Genomic DNA, 15,188 nt, shown 5'->3' on the forward strand with positions numbered 1-15,188 from the left:
AATCTAAGATGAAGCAAGGCAGATCTGTAATTAAGTAAGGCAGGCTGTTGGGACCAGCACTCTCATTCAGGCAAAGCAAATTAAAAACCAGGTAAGTTAAAGCAGAATGTCTTCTGCATGTCAGCACAGTATCCATGGTGACCACAACTGGATCATGTTTATTTACTTGCATTTCTCAAGCAAAGTTAAAGCATCCTGGAATGAAGCATTGAATCAGTTCATGCACTGGAGATGAAGGTTTTGCATCAGCTGGAGCAACCTTGTGGATCAAATATTCCTTTAAAGCTGGAGAATGTGTTCATTTCTAAAGCCACAAGAAGGAGTTTAGGCTTGCTCATGACAGATCCAGAAAAACACCTCAGATTAATTTATCAACTAACACAAATACTAATTTACCTTTCTCCCCAGACCAGCACTGTGGAGGAGAACTAGGGGACTACACTGGCTACATTGAATCGCCCAACTATCCTGGAGACTACCCAGCTAATGTGGAATGCATTTGGAATATAAATCCACCCCCAAAGAGAAGAATACTCATCGTAGTACCTGAGATATTTCTCCCAATTGAAGATGAATGTGGAGATGTTTTAGTAATGAGAAAAAGTGGTAAGTTGCCAGACATGGGCTATATTTCCTGAAAACTTAGGGAGTGAATAGTTCATATTGAAGGGATGACTGTCTTCAGTGTAGCCAGTGTTTCTAAAAGGTTTCTTGAATGAAGTGGCACAGCAAGTTAGAACACTACCAATAACAGTTAGTGGTGTGATATTAATTATTCAATTTTATTGTCTGAATCACAAAGCAGTTAATGGACTTCTGTCTGGCCCAGTTACCACATGGGATAAATCACTGCCATTCTAGAAGTCAACAATGATAAATTATATTTGGAGAACTATCTCTGTAATCTGTACAAACTGTGCTCCCACTTATCTTTTGTAAATGTATATATATATATGCTGCAGTTATTGCTAAATCTGGGCAGTGTGTTGGTACAACTGACACCCTCAAGAAATCCAAAGTTACCCTGCTTTTCTGTGGATTGGAGGGGGTGCACTGTACCTTTGATTATGAATTTAATTCAACAACTTCTAAAGTTGAGATCCAGATGAAATGCACTCTTCTTTTGCATTGGAGGATGTTGGCATCCTTCTGGTGATTGTTGCTATATCAAGAGGCACCAAACCTGAAAAGCAATTGTTCATATGGGGTTTTTTGTTCAAAACAGTGTATTTACTCAAATAAATGGTGTCTTTTATTTGCTAGAACAATTTTTACAATTTTTTATCCCTGAGGGCCTGTACTGACATCTCTGTATATCAGAAGGAAGACACCTGGTCACTATAGATGAAAGGAAAATTATACCTGTGCAGATGAGCTTTTTTAAAAGGAAAGCACTTATTATAACAAAACACATCAGTTGTCCTTCTGACCCCAAACTGTGGTTCCTACAGTGACCAAAGCCAGTCACATCAGGGTAAAGTTACACTTCAGGCATGATTTGCCCTTAGCCAAGCTGTGCTGGCTGTCACCAACCACCTCCTCACATCCAGGTTAACTCTTCTGTGGATCACTGACTCTGCAGGGTATGACAGTCTTTTCTTCAGAATTACCATGCCAAATGTCACATTCTGGTTTTATTGTCTTTCTGTTTATAAGTGGTTTGTTGGTATCAGATGAGCTCCCCAAACTGGCCATGTGAGGGGCTGGCTACCATGTCTGCCTGGCATGCAGCTCACTTGTCGTTACCTGTCTGGGACAAGCATATGGGCACTCTGGGATACAATGCTAGAGTAGTAAAAAAAAAATTAATATTGATAGAAGTTTTAAACATCAAAAATTATACCTCTATGGAAAAACCTACTTCTCTTTATGGGCAAATAAGGACAACATCCGTTCTGTCACAAAAAGTTTCTGCTGTCAGGAATATGTCACCTGAGAAGTGTCTTGTCAATTTGACATCTCTGACCCCTAGATGAGGAAGGGTGCAAGAATTATTATATAAAGAACACCATTTAACTTTATTTTTAGCTTCTCCTACTTCAATTACTACTTATGAAACATGTCAAACCTATGAGAGACCTATTGCATTTACCTCAAGATCAAGGAAACTCTGGATTCAATTCAAGTCAAATGAAGGAAACAGTGGCAAAGGATTTCAGGTCCCCTATGTGACTTACGATGGTGAGAATGGAATTGGTTTTCATCTTTGTGTTATATCTGAATTAGAGAAAATTTTCCTTTAGAATCTCTCTTACACTGCTTGCAGGGATAGAAGAATGAGGAAAAACCTTATGCACCTCATTTAATTTTAGTTGCAAAGACTTTGAAATAACATACATATAACATACATAATGTTTGAAAAGTTATTTTGTATTCCTGTTTCTTCATCTCTAGAGTGGAGATAATACAGCATTATTATCTGGAGAGAGTAGTTTTTTGAGGATGTAAGTTTTTATAGGGATAATTCAAAACCACTGTTATAAAGAAATAGAGAATTTTAAGGTGATTAAATTAGAATACAGGTACCTGAGAGACACTGAATAATTTACTGGATACAAAATTTCTCAGCTCTGTCTTCAAGAGGAGGTCTAGCACATGTCTGACTATTGCCCTCCCAAAGGATGTCCCAGTCACTCATCTGATCTTTATTTTTCAGAGGATTATCAACAACTAATAGAAGACATTGTTCGAGATGGCAGATTGTATGCATCAGAAAACCATCAAGAAATTCTAAAGGTAAGAAATTTCTGCTTTCTTTGAGGCCAATCAAGAATCCCTTCCCCTAAGCATTTTCCTAAAATAGTTCTCAATACCTTGATACAGTCATTATATTTAAAACTCAAGGGTGATCCCAAATTCTCTGTGTTCTGAGGTTTATGCTGGTATTTGAAGCAGCCCAAAATCAAGTAACTAAGCTGGGCTCAGGACATGCTTATGTCCTTTGTGGAATCAGGAACTAAATGAAATAGATGTTAATATGATTAATAAGATTGTATGTTCAAAAAATTAGTCAGCCAAGAATGAAGGACCTATTGTTTGAAGAGCCTTCTTCAGCCTCGGTCTGGCATTTAAATGTTTAAATGACACCATTAAGTTTGCTGTGCATTAAAGAATGTATTTACCTAAATCACTATCTTGCCTCAAAAAGAAATGGTTTTCCAAAGATACAAGCAACACCTGTAACAACTACCTAATTAAAACTGAAAAAAAGGTTGGTCAGAGGGCAAAATTGAACCATGTAAATGTAGAGCTTGGAAGGACGGGAGATGAGGAAGAGCTAGCTCCCCTTGGCCATCCCTGCCAAGCACTGTTCTCTTCCTCCAGCTTTTGGGTTGCTCAGGTCCCAGCTGCAGTGCACAGTGCCAGGCACAGGCACTGTGCTGAGGCTCTGAATCAAGACTTTCTCAAGGTACAGGAGGTCCTTAGAAAGCTCAGCATCCCTGAGGACCAGCCTTATCTTCCATCCATGGAGGGAAGGCCTGGACAGCAGCATGGAACAGGTCGGAAAGACAGTAGAGGCAGCTTGCAGTTCTAATGCAGATATCTGCAGTTTGTGGTTAGTGCTCCTACCAGGAGCCCTGCAAAAAGCATCCAGCACAGCAGGCAGACTCACCTCTCTGAAACTCCACTGCAACGTGGAGCAGTTTCCTTACACTCTTCTATCCAGACTCAAGTTTTGCAAAACAGACCTGATTGTTCTTCAGTTTTGAAACCTATGCAGACACTAAATCCAAACCTTGCTTTTATCTAACATATCTATGTTGTCTTCCATAGGACAAGAAACTTATTAAAGCTCTCTTTGATGTACTGGCACACCCTCAAAACTATTTCAAGTACACAGCACAAGAGTCAAAAGAAATGTTTCCAAGATCATTTATAAAGCTACTGCGATCAAAAGTTTCCAGGTTTCTACGACCATACAAATAGTCTAGTGGTATTCAATTTTTGGTTACTTTGCATTTCTGTCAATTATTGTCTTTCCTCCATAGTAGAAACATTTGCTAATTTGAAAGCTCTTTTTTGCAGACTTTGTTCACAATTGTTAACAAAGAACACCTGTAATGTTTTGTAATTGTTAAAAGTCAATGTTCTGAATGGGATTCTTACTACAAAGAAAAAAAAAGAAATTATGCATCTCTGAGTACATCTAGTTGTAGATCCAAATTTGTGTCTGCACTAATGTATCCTCACTTTTCATCTGAAATCTCACTATGTAAAAATATTCTTTCTAGCTTTTTATTTTTCATCAACAATAACTTTTGTCAAAAAAGGAGGAATCTAGTCAAATATTAAACTACCTGCAGATAAGTTCTGTTATAGAAAGAAGTATGTAGTAGAAATAATACTTGGATTTTGAATTGCACTTGAAGTTTATATTTGAATCTTTAGAAGAAAACAAAACAATCTAAATTTTGTTATTTCTCATTTGTGGCTTGGTGGAACCTCTGTTCAAGTAGAAATCAAAAAGGAAAAAGAAAGAAGAAAAAAATGTATGATTTTATTTTATTAATTACATGAGATTGAGTCCCATGCCCTAATATCCTAATGTTTTTATCTGTCCTCTTCTAAACTTCTTCAGAGGTCTGCCACTGTCAATTACTTAATTGAAACAGATTTAGCTCTGAATTTCCATGCATCAGTCAGTCTCTTTAAAGACATTTACAATAGGATATGTGAGAAATGAGCAACAACACTAGTCATCTTGGTTTTCTTTCCATTAAGAGAGCATCAAATTAAGTACAATATATAAATATATAAATATATACTTCTATTTGTGGGTACATTAGTAATGTTATCTCTAGTTACTGTAAATATTATTCTTGCTTAAATCTTTACTCCCACACACCCTGTTTACTCATATCTATATGTAACTTTGTGTAGACAATTAAATTACTTCTCCAAGTGCTTGTCACTTCTATTAACACCCAACTGAAGCCTTCTAAGGTTTTATAATACTGGATAATGGTTTACTCTGGGCCAATCTCTTTCAATATGTATTATTCCAGGAAAAATAGCATCAGTGGAGATGCAACTGCTGCCCAGTAAAGGGCCAGCCGTTACCTCTCCCTTGGGAACCCCCCACATGCAGACCAAGAGTCACCCTCAGGACAACACATGTGGGAGGAGCTGCTGCTGGACCTGCTGTCTCTAAAACACTGGGAACACAACTGTGTCCAAGCCCCAGATTCTCAGAGGTTCAGGGGTGAACAGGACACAGTTTTGCAGAAGAGTTGGAGGGCAGGTTCTGTGTTTGCAGAGACCTGGCTCTCCCTTTTCTCCCAGATTTGTAGCCACAGTGCCCATCAAGCACAGGAACTGCAGGAGAGCTTTAGCCTTGTGCTCAGGCCCTGCTCACAGAGTGACAGTGGGTTTGCCACGATGATAAATCCTGGGTTTCCTGCTGTTTCCTGGCACAGAAGCTAAATCAAATGGGAGGGGAGCCTTTATTTTGTGTTAGTTTTTCAGCCTTTTTTCTTTTCAGTCCCTTCCTCTTGTGTATAATTTTCCCTTTTGATTCTACAAGTTTATTAAATGGAGAAATGAACTCTTCTGGTAGCATCCTTTCAGAAAAAGACTAACACACAGTTTTGCTTTGCTGCTTTTTTTTTTTTTTTTTTTGCCTGTCTACCCTGTAGTTTAACACGTGTTTGGATGTTCTCAAAGACATACATTAGGGGTGGTTGTGGTTATCTTCTGACACTTTCTTTTTGTCCTTGAGCAAGTACTGCTTAAATTTACACAATTGGTTTCTGTTGACTACAAGTGGTTGAATATTCCATTTCTATGAGAACACACCTTAAGTATTCTCTTGAGTTTTTCTACTAAAGCATCTTGTAATTTTGCTTGCCTTCTTTACTTTTCTGTTGAAGAATATAATTTTTTTCTTTCTTTGCCTGAACAGCCTGACCTTATAGTCTAACATTTTTTTTTCCCACTCATAGACCTCGGATCTTTGGTGAGCTTTCTTTTTAATATATACATTAACCCCTGTTAAAAAAATGTCACTTCTCCATAAAAGTCCTTTGTTAAAGGCTGTTAAACCTAACTTTTTCTTGAGGATGTTAAAACTACTTTTATTTATGATTCACCAAGGGACAGTGAAAAGAACAAGTTTTCATTAATTTTTTCTTTAACAATAGTCATTTGTACAAAAAAAAAAGTTTTTAAAAAGGAAAAATCTTTTCAGGTACTCAATTATGCAGGAGTATATAGCTAAAAAAACTACTTCATCCAAACAGTAGTTTGAAGTCTGATAGGTTATTCAGAGTTTTATTCAGATCCATTAGAATGAGTCAGGATTGCAGCCATTCTACTGAAAGATAAGAAGGAAAATATATTAAAAATATGGCAAAAAATAACTTCCTTACTTGCCAAATGATTTACAGTGATCTTTAGTATTTCACACTTGAGTAAGCAAACTTCAGAACCTGGTACTGTACACTGAGTTTAGTAAAATCCTTGCTAAAATTTTTGTTTAACAACCAACATGTTTGGATGTAATACCATGGTATGACAGTGATGCCAGACTCAAGGTAGCACTGGCAGCACCGTAACTTTTTCCAGGATCCTAGCTCCATGGAAAATCCAGTGCCAGAGAGGAACCATAAGAGGGACATATCCCAATTCTGGCCACTGGTAGTGGGACCTCAGTAGAGCTGTGAGAGGTGAATGCAGGCAAGAGAAATTGCATTTGGCTCTGGCACCACTTGCCCTGACTTAAAACCACACTACAAAAAGGAAGGGTTTTGTCCAGTTCATCCTGACAGACAACCTGAGAATGAGGCTGATATTCCCCAGAGCCACATTAGGGCAGGGACTCCACAGTCAGGACAAGGCACTTGTGGACTTCTGAGGCAAACACAGGGTTTGTGTTGCTGAAGGAAGGTGCTGAAAGAAAGAGAATAATTTGACCCTCAAAAGTTGACACTTAAAAGCTTTTGAACATAGAGGGGGTTCATATCTGATATATTTAGAAAATGAGTCAGGCTTGAACACTCTGCATAGAAATGCTCTTGGATGTACAAATTTCTAATTAAATAAGTAATGACAAGTGGTATATAGGGCAGTCTGAACTGGTTTCAGTTGATTTGAAAAACAGCACAGAATTTTTATATCAGCTCTAGAAGTTAAAAATGCTTTGACTTTCATACTAGATTTACAGTTACAGAAACTGGTTGTCACCAAATAGGAGGTGAGTTCAGCTCTTCATCTGTTAGCGTAGGATGCCTTCATTGTCAAAGTCAGCGAACCTGTTGGTACTACACAATAACAGCACAACAACAAAGAATGTTTTCTTCTACAGACGAGACCTACACACATTTGGGAATCAAAAACCATACAAGGAGAAATACAGCTGCCTTTAAACAAACCAGCTTCATAAACATGGCAGAATATAACATTTTAGCTTTTACCCTGAATGTGAAATACTTCATTTGAACATACCAATAAATGCAGCCCTGTATCTGTTCTTACAGAATTACACATTGTCTGCAGGACAGGTGTAACAACATATTTATGTGTTAATACAGGTAGACTGAAGAAGTGCCCATTTGTGATTTCCCAATTCCATGGCACAAACAGGGCTCTTTATTTTCAGTTTGCAAATGCCTGTATGCTTAAAAGTTGCACCTGCAGCACTTACCATTTTAAGTCTCTCTTTCTGCTTTAAATACTGCATTTATTTTTAGTGAGGTGGTGGTGAATCATCCCTAACCATTCTCACAGGCCACCAAATCACTGCCTGCATACATGCTGCAGTCCAGGACACTGCAGCAATCACAAGTTGCTCATCAAGCCATGAGTTGTGCCTTGAAAGTGCTGAGGACACGAAGGTGCCTCTTGCGTGTCATTTGAGCACAGGGAGCAACAGGATTCTGTGTTCAGTGCATTGCCACCTCTTCTGCCACTGCATCTTGCCTTCAATAACAAGACTTACCCTGCCTGGAGATTTAGCTCGCTGAAACTGGATTTAAAATGTCTGAAGTCTTTCTTTCATCCCATTCTCTTGCCCTGTCTTCCTTCTTCCATCTTACATTAGATTTTTACCTAAAGACCAACTTTTCAAAAGAAATTTATTTCCTCATTGTGCCACCCCCATAGAATAAAGTTATGATTACTTAAGATTTAGACTAATCCTTTCTACACAGCAGCTTCACTCTAGAGTAAGCTTACTTAAAACTAGCTTATATTGTAAGCCAGGTTTAGTTTAGTTTAATTTTAGACTAGCTTAAATAAATACAGGATGGGTCAGAGAATTTTCAGAGGGTCCACATTCTGAGTTGTCAGCAGGTTTTCAAGAGCACAGCTCACCTGAAATCCTGTCTGTGAGCAGAATGCAAGGATGCTGCCACATGAGTGAGAAACATCCTTTACATGTGTTCAGCATTCAAAAGGACAGTCAAACCCCACCCTGTGCCTTTTTATAAGCCTGCCCAACACATTCAAATTTCTCAGATCAGTTTTACCTACAAAAAACCCAGTTTTAATCTTGCAGATAGCAGGTTAGGAACTTCAGGAGCAAAAGTAGTGCTGTGATTCTTATACAGGGTCTGCTGTCAGGTGTTTGACAGCAAAACTCACCTGCTCTGTGACAGCTCCCATGTCTGGACTCTAAATATCTTTGAATACAAAGATACAAAACTTAGCTGGAGTAAAATCTTCAACAGCTGGACCCAGTGGCAAATTTCTCAGACACCTCAGGGGTCTGGATGATTTTTTGATGCTGGGAATGAGTGACACACACAGTTCCTTATATCTGTATCATGAGTTCAAGGAGTTGCATTTTTTCCATAGTTTAAAACCACTGATTGACAGGAATGGGAGTAATTGGAGGACTTCTTATAGAATCTCAGTACTCTGGGACATTAATGAAGTCATTTTCTAGAATTAAAGACTGTTGTAAGCACTTGGGAAAAGGAACTTTTGTCTTGCAGAAGAATTTATGGAAGAAGGGAAATTTCTGTAAGGTACTATGAACTTACTCCTCAGCAAGCTACTTGGATTCAGAGACAAGTCTTGTGTTTTATCTCTCATCTGAATAGAAGCAGAGTGGAAAATAAACAATGTCAAAAACTGTTATCTAAGGATCTGAATAGATACAATTCCAGTTTGTTATTTCATTTATTTATTCTTTCATCATAAAGCTTTTAATCTATAAAATTAATATGTAATATACAAGAATAAAATGTACAGAAGTACCTTTGGATCTAATCATTTAAACCATCTGTATTCAGAGAGCAGAGATAACAAGTTTAAAGATATACAAACAATTGCAATTCAATTTTCTCAATATCTAGAAAAAAGTGGCTTTGATTAATTAAACTTTATTTTAATTATTGTGAAAATATCTTTTTTAGAGTTTGTTTTTGTTACTTTTTTAATTAAAATTATTTTGTAAATATTGTTTTCTATGTTTTATAACTTAGACCATTAATTTGCATTGAGAGCAGCAGGGTCTCAACATGTTGATTATAAAGATACTTTAGGAGACTGGGGTGGATGTGAGGCAGTTGCCAGATTTATCATTTCAGATTACAGATCCTGTTATTTCTTCAGTCTCACTGACATGACAGGAAGAGTTTTCTGGGGCACTTTAACATTCTAATTTAAACAGAATTGACTATCAAGTGTCATTCTAAAGTGCTTCCCATTTTCATAACATAAAAAGAATATGTATCTTAAAGTTAGTGCTGGTTCTTCTTCCATTGTTAGGATAAGAAACAACACAGAACTCAGAAATAAAAGGGAATTTAATAGATTATACACATGGATAGTGGAAAGACAAGGAAAGCTGTGGGATCTCTATGCTTGTAGGGAGCAGTGGAAGTGATAACACCTCACATTGGATCAGATCACAGAGCTTTTTTTAGCCAAAACCACTGAGGCCAGTGGTACTTTCACCTCCAAAGTACCATTAAAAAAGTTCATTATGATCATATCCAGCACCAGTTTAAGTAGGAATTTCTGGCAGGCTGGATTTCAGGGGGAAGCACACAGGATGTAATACTGGTTTCTACATCAATTTGCTTCACGTAAACCACTGCACACGAGTGACATTTTAAACTGAACTGTTGTAGATGCTGCTGGGACTTCTAAGCTTTATTACCAATGTAAATTGTGTAAAAACAGCTATTTCCATATGAAATGTACAATAATAGCTTAGAGCAAGGGTAGTGAATAACTGCACAAAATTTAATACTTAGAAAATAAAATACAGTGCTAAGCTTTACCAATATTTTAACAATTCTGTCCAATTTATAGTAGAAAAAGTTGTTGTAAATGTACCTTATAAGAAAATACATTTCCTTTTGCCTCTGTATATGAATAGCTTTGATTTCTATGTCAAAGTTAAAAATTAAGCATGTAATAAATTTTTTCTTAAAATCACTTTCATAATAAACATAAAATGGAATGGATACCCCTGCCTGCCATTTATTTATGTATAGGACAAGGCTTCTTGCACAAGTGTTGACAAGAATCAGAAAAGAACTTCTCTTTTTTGATAGCACTTACATATTTTGGTCTAATTTTCATCCTTAAGCAACAGAGCTTTTTCATCAAACTGCTGGAGTTGTGATACAAGGTCCTTCCAAACAGGCTTCAAGGAAATTTTTTCAAAGAAGAAATCCTGGCTACAGTGAAGGACTACATGACCAATATCCCTCCAGGACTTTTAACTACTTGTTAAACTAACTCTGGTGTTACCATGTATAGCTCATGTAGCTACCCTTTGTCACAGCCCTCTATTGAGAAGCAGCCTCAAAGAAAGAGGCAGGAAGCTCTCATGTTCCAGCATGGCATGTGCCATTCTGCTGCTATCTTCAAGTAAGCAGTTCAGCTTGTTAGAGGAGGCATTTATGATGTGACAGTATCAGCTTTGCTGATTTTATATATATTTTTCATTATGTAAATACTGTCAGTATGACTGATGACTCTCGGTGTCTGGCAGGTTTGAAAGGCATCAGGAAACTGGCTGCAAAATATCAATTACTGCCTTTTTCAGCTGGTAGGAATTCACTCAGGTAACATGGCAGCTATCCTCACTGCATTCCAAGAAGACACAACATCACTTTTATGGGACTACAGATGTGCCGTATGAAAGGGCACTCAGCTGTCCCTGTGGCTTCAGAGCTTTAAATGAGCAACAAGAAGAGCCAGCTCCTATCAAAGACAGAAAAGCTGAACCTCAAAGTTCCTAAAAGTCATTGGAAATCAAGTTGATTACTGGTAATGAAGTATCTGTGCACAAGGACAAAATCCAGAATGGGAATCTGGGGAGGTCCCAACCGACTGGAAGCTGGCAAACATTGTCTCTATTTTCAAGAAGGGCAAGGAAGGAGGACTCCAGAGACTCCAGGCCCATCAGTGTCATTTCAAGTGCCTGGGAAAATCATGCAAAAGGTTATTCTAGCAGTTATTGAAAAACACCTGAGGGACAACCCAGGCATCGGTCACAGCCAGCATGGCTTCATGAGAGGAAAGTCCTTCTTGTCAAACTGATTGCTTTCTAAACAAGAGTAGAACAGGCAATTTTATAACAGCCACTTAAGTTTCAGCAGTCATGACAGTCTTCATTTGAATAAAAGATTCTCATTTGCTGGAACAGGCATTGCCTGGTGTAAATTGCAGAGGGGTCCATTCTCAGTTCCAATCTTGCTATGACTTCCCAACAAGTATACAAAACATAACGGCCTGAGGAACAGCACTCTGGCACAACACAGCAGGAAAGTTAAGGCAGACTGGGCACAGATTATTTATTCTTCTTTTATCCAGGAATCAACATCAACCGACTCCTGGTGTCACAGAAAGGGCCTAACCTGCACAACCACCATAACTGGCTATTTTTGCCTGTTAAATATGAGGTATGCTACTCTCCAAAAGCACTTCTTAACATGTAGAATAACAGTACCTCCACCTCACTTGTGTGTGTAGAACAGTATTCCTAAGTAATGGTCCAACTTTTATAAAAGTAACGGGAAAGGGAAGAACAGAGATCTGCCTTTGAAGGCACCCAAGTAGCTGGTGAAAAACTGCAGCAGTTGCTGTGGAGGTACAGCAGGATGCCTCAGGACTGATGGCAGCATGTTGGATTGCCTACATGGACACAAGATCCTTGGACCTGCCTGGCAAGATGTTTTCTCATTGTTGTACCCCCAGAATGAGGGCAGCCTCCCTCTACCCAGAACTGTATGAGCAGTGGGAGAGTATCTTTGAGAGTAAAACACCTGCACTTGTCAGTGTATGTTATGTCAGCACATAATGTGGGTGCAGTAAATTGGTCTCTTCGGGAAAAACACTCAGGGGAAGTATTGTTTGTGCCAGACAATTCATTTGGTTTATTATCCTTCACGCACTGGTCTCTTGCCAGACTTAGAGAGGAGGCTGAGTCCCAACCTGCTAAGATCACCCATCCACCTGCAAGGTGTTCTCTGGGGCTCTTTCCAAGCTCCACGCTTGCTGTGGTGCACCAGTTTAGTTGTTCTCTTGCACTGGGTGATTGGGAATTTGCACAGAATAGTTTTGTATTGCACTGTATAGCTTATGTTACATCATGTGGTTTGTTACCCCATTCCCCTATCACATGGTCTTTCCCTCACCTATCCCGGTACCACCTGGTGGTCTCTTCCCTGGGTTACCCCTCCCCTCACCACTCCTCACTGGTATCCATTGGCTGTGGACTCTCCCTCTGTCCCCGTTCCCCCTGGGGTATAAAAGCTCCCTGCTGCCAGGGAACGCCCTCTTTTCTCCCATGGGTTTGTCCGCCTGATGTGTCTCTTGGAATAAAGGACAACATTTCCCACGTGGAGAAGAGCACTTCTCAATCTTTTACCTTCGTCTATGAAGTATCGTGTGGGCAAGGGTCCATAGCGAGCCAGAGTGGACCCCTCCAGCCCAGGAAACACGTTTCTTCACACGCTTACATTGGGCACCCATTGCAGGATGGAAACATGGGTTACCCTCCTCACTCAGGTGACCATCCAGCCACACAACAGGATAGCATAGCCCCACTGTCCCAGGGCAGCCAAGATATGGGACAGACTTCATGCAGACTCCAGCTGGCAGGTGGGTGTTACAAAATCTTGCCAGAAGTTTTACCTGAACAAAGCAAACAGGCAAACGTTATACACAATGACTGCTTTATTGATGCAGAATACAGTTTCCCTTTCTAAAACAGCCTTCCTACAAACCTCTCTGAAGTTTTAAACTCACATATACTGCTATGATAAAATATTTACAGCAAATTATGTTCTTATCATCTAAGCCCCTAACACAGCTTTCCACTCTCTGAAGTTCTAGTTTTACCATTGAGAAAGCTGTTGACTTGAAAGCAAATGGTTTATTTTAAAACATATTACAGGCTTTCTTTTAAAGTGCACCAAAAATATGTCCCTTCATCTCCTTTTCACTGTGATGTTAAGGTCTCTTCTGCCCCTTATATCCTTACCACTCTTAAGGAGGTTTCCATGCCATGTTGGCAAAGAGGAAGGTTCTAACATTAAACAACTGGAATATGAAGTGGGGAATGCACATCAGATCTACTTGGATGAGACAGCCATAAACATTTGGAATAAAGCCACAAACTGCCAGACTCACAAAACTTTGAAAAACTCTAGCTGTATTAGCTAGGGACAAATGCTACTTCACATATGCTAACTCATGATAAGTTTCTGCTGCAGACAGCTGCAAGGTAGGAACTAAATGTGGTGGTGGTGGATAAGTCATGGAGTCTACTGTGGCAGAGAGGCTTGAGGGCTTCATGGGTTGGCTTCCTATGGATAGTGCTAGAAGGCTAAATCCTCTTATTTTAGACTGGGGTAGTGCTAGTAAGCTCAGCCTTGCTGGGACCTTTTTGCATTCTCTGTGAATTCCTATGTAAAGTAATCCATTAAATTTAACAAGCACATTGCCTGAGTAAGGGCTGCACTGTTCAGGCACTGTGAATCAGCCACTCTTCTTAAGGAAACAATCAGAATAAGATACTTTAGTGACTTTTCTTTACAAAGACTGTCCACAAACATCTGCTTTCATGAGAAGCTAGCAGTGGTACTGTGAAGAATCGAGTTTTCTGGGCTGTTGGGGTCCACTCTGGCTAGCTACAGACCCTTGCCCACACGATACTTCATAGACGAAGGTAAAAGATTGAGAAGTGCTCTTCTCCACGTGGGAAATGTTGTCCTTTATTCCAAGAGACACATCAGGCGGACAAACCCATGGGAGGAAAGAGGGCATTCCCTGGCGGCAGGGAGCTTTTATACCCCAGGGGGAACGGGGACAGAGGGAGAGATCCACAGCCAATGGGATACCAGTGAGGAGAGGCGAGGGGAGGGGTGACCCAGGGAAGAGACCACCAGGGGGTACCGGGATAGGTGAGGGAAAGACCATGTGATAGGGGAAGGGGGTAACAAACCACATGATGTAACATAAGCTATACAGTGCAATACAAAACTATTCTGTGCAAATTCCCAGTGCAAGAGAACAACTAAACTGGTGCACCACAACAGTACTGGGCTGTGGCTCTGGCATCCATCACAGCAGGCTCCTGAAAGCCTCACTGTGCTTGAAGCAGTGGTAGGACAATTGTGAGTGCTGGTCCCCGATCCCTGCTCCAGGAATTACTGCTGTTGAGAAAAAACAGCAAAAAAAGTAAAACAAGCTGCCAAGCACAGCAGCTGAGCAAGACCATATTTAGGTAAGTTCTGGACAAAAGTCAGGGAAGAGCCCATTTACAGTCTATTCTTGCCATCAGTAATTCTCACTGTGTCTTATTTATTACTTGGAGTTTATCAGCAGCAGCCCCCAGACCTGCAAACTCATCCAAACAGCCAGCCAGCAGCCACAGCTCCCATGCAAAGTGATGTGGAAATGCAAACAAGCAGTGAGAAGGCAGCTGCCTACACTTGGTGAGAAAAAGAATTATGTAAATCTCATATTTGAACAGGATCACATTCCCCTTGCCTCTGGAAGGGGCATGATCACTGTGGCACTACTGAAAAAAGACATGAAGACACCCTAAACTTTTCCTCCTTGGTCTGCTTAAAGAAAAATACTGGGGTTTTTTTAAGGTAAGCAAAAGATTTAACTACGTAACATGACAAAGGCAGAAGTGAGGAAAGGGTGGTCTTTTCAGTAAGCAAGGTCCTCAGGAGGACTACTAGTAAGTGGTCAAACTTCCACATTTTACAATACTA

General features: G+C 39.6%; 1 protein-coding gene across 1 annotated transcript in view; it reads left to right on the forward strand.

Moving 5' to 3' along the window:
- SCUBE1 (signal peptide, CUB domain and EGF like domain containing 1) overlaps positions 1-3,927 on the forward strand; it is a 188,325-nt gene extending 184,398 nt beyond the window's left edge. The window contains exons 20-23 of the mRNA XM_041464335.1: positions 409-606; positions 2,029-2,181; positions 2,657-2,736; positions 3,775-3,927. Of these exons, the coding sequence (XP_041320269.1) occupies positions 409-606; positions 2,029-2,181; positions 2,657-2,736; positions 3,775-3,927 (584 nt within the window). The remainder of the gene's footprint in view (positions 1-408; positions 607-2,028; positions 2,182-2,656; positions 2,737-3,774) is intronic.
- The last annotated feature ends 11,261 nt before the right edge of the window (positions 3,928-15,188 follow it).

This window comes from Pyrgilauda ruficollis, unplaced genomic scaffold (genome assembly GCF_017590135.1).
Source record: "Pyrgilauda ruficollis isolate IOZ18807 unplaced genomic scaffold, ASM1759013v1 scaffold179, whole genome shotgun sequence".
NCBI lineage: Eukaryota > Metazoa > Chordata > Aves > Passeriformes > Passeridae > Pyrgilauda > Pyrgilauda ruficollis.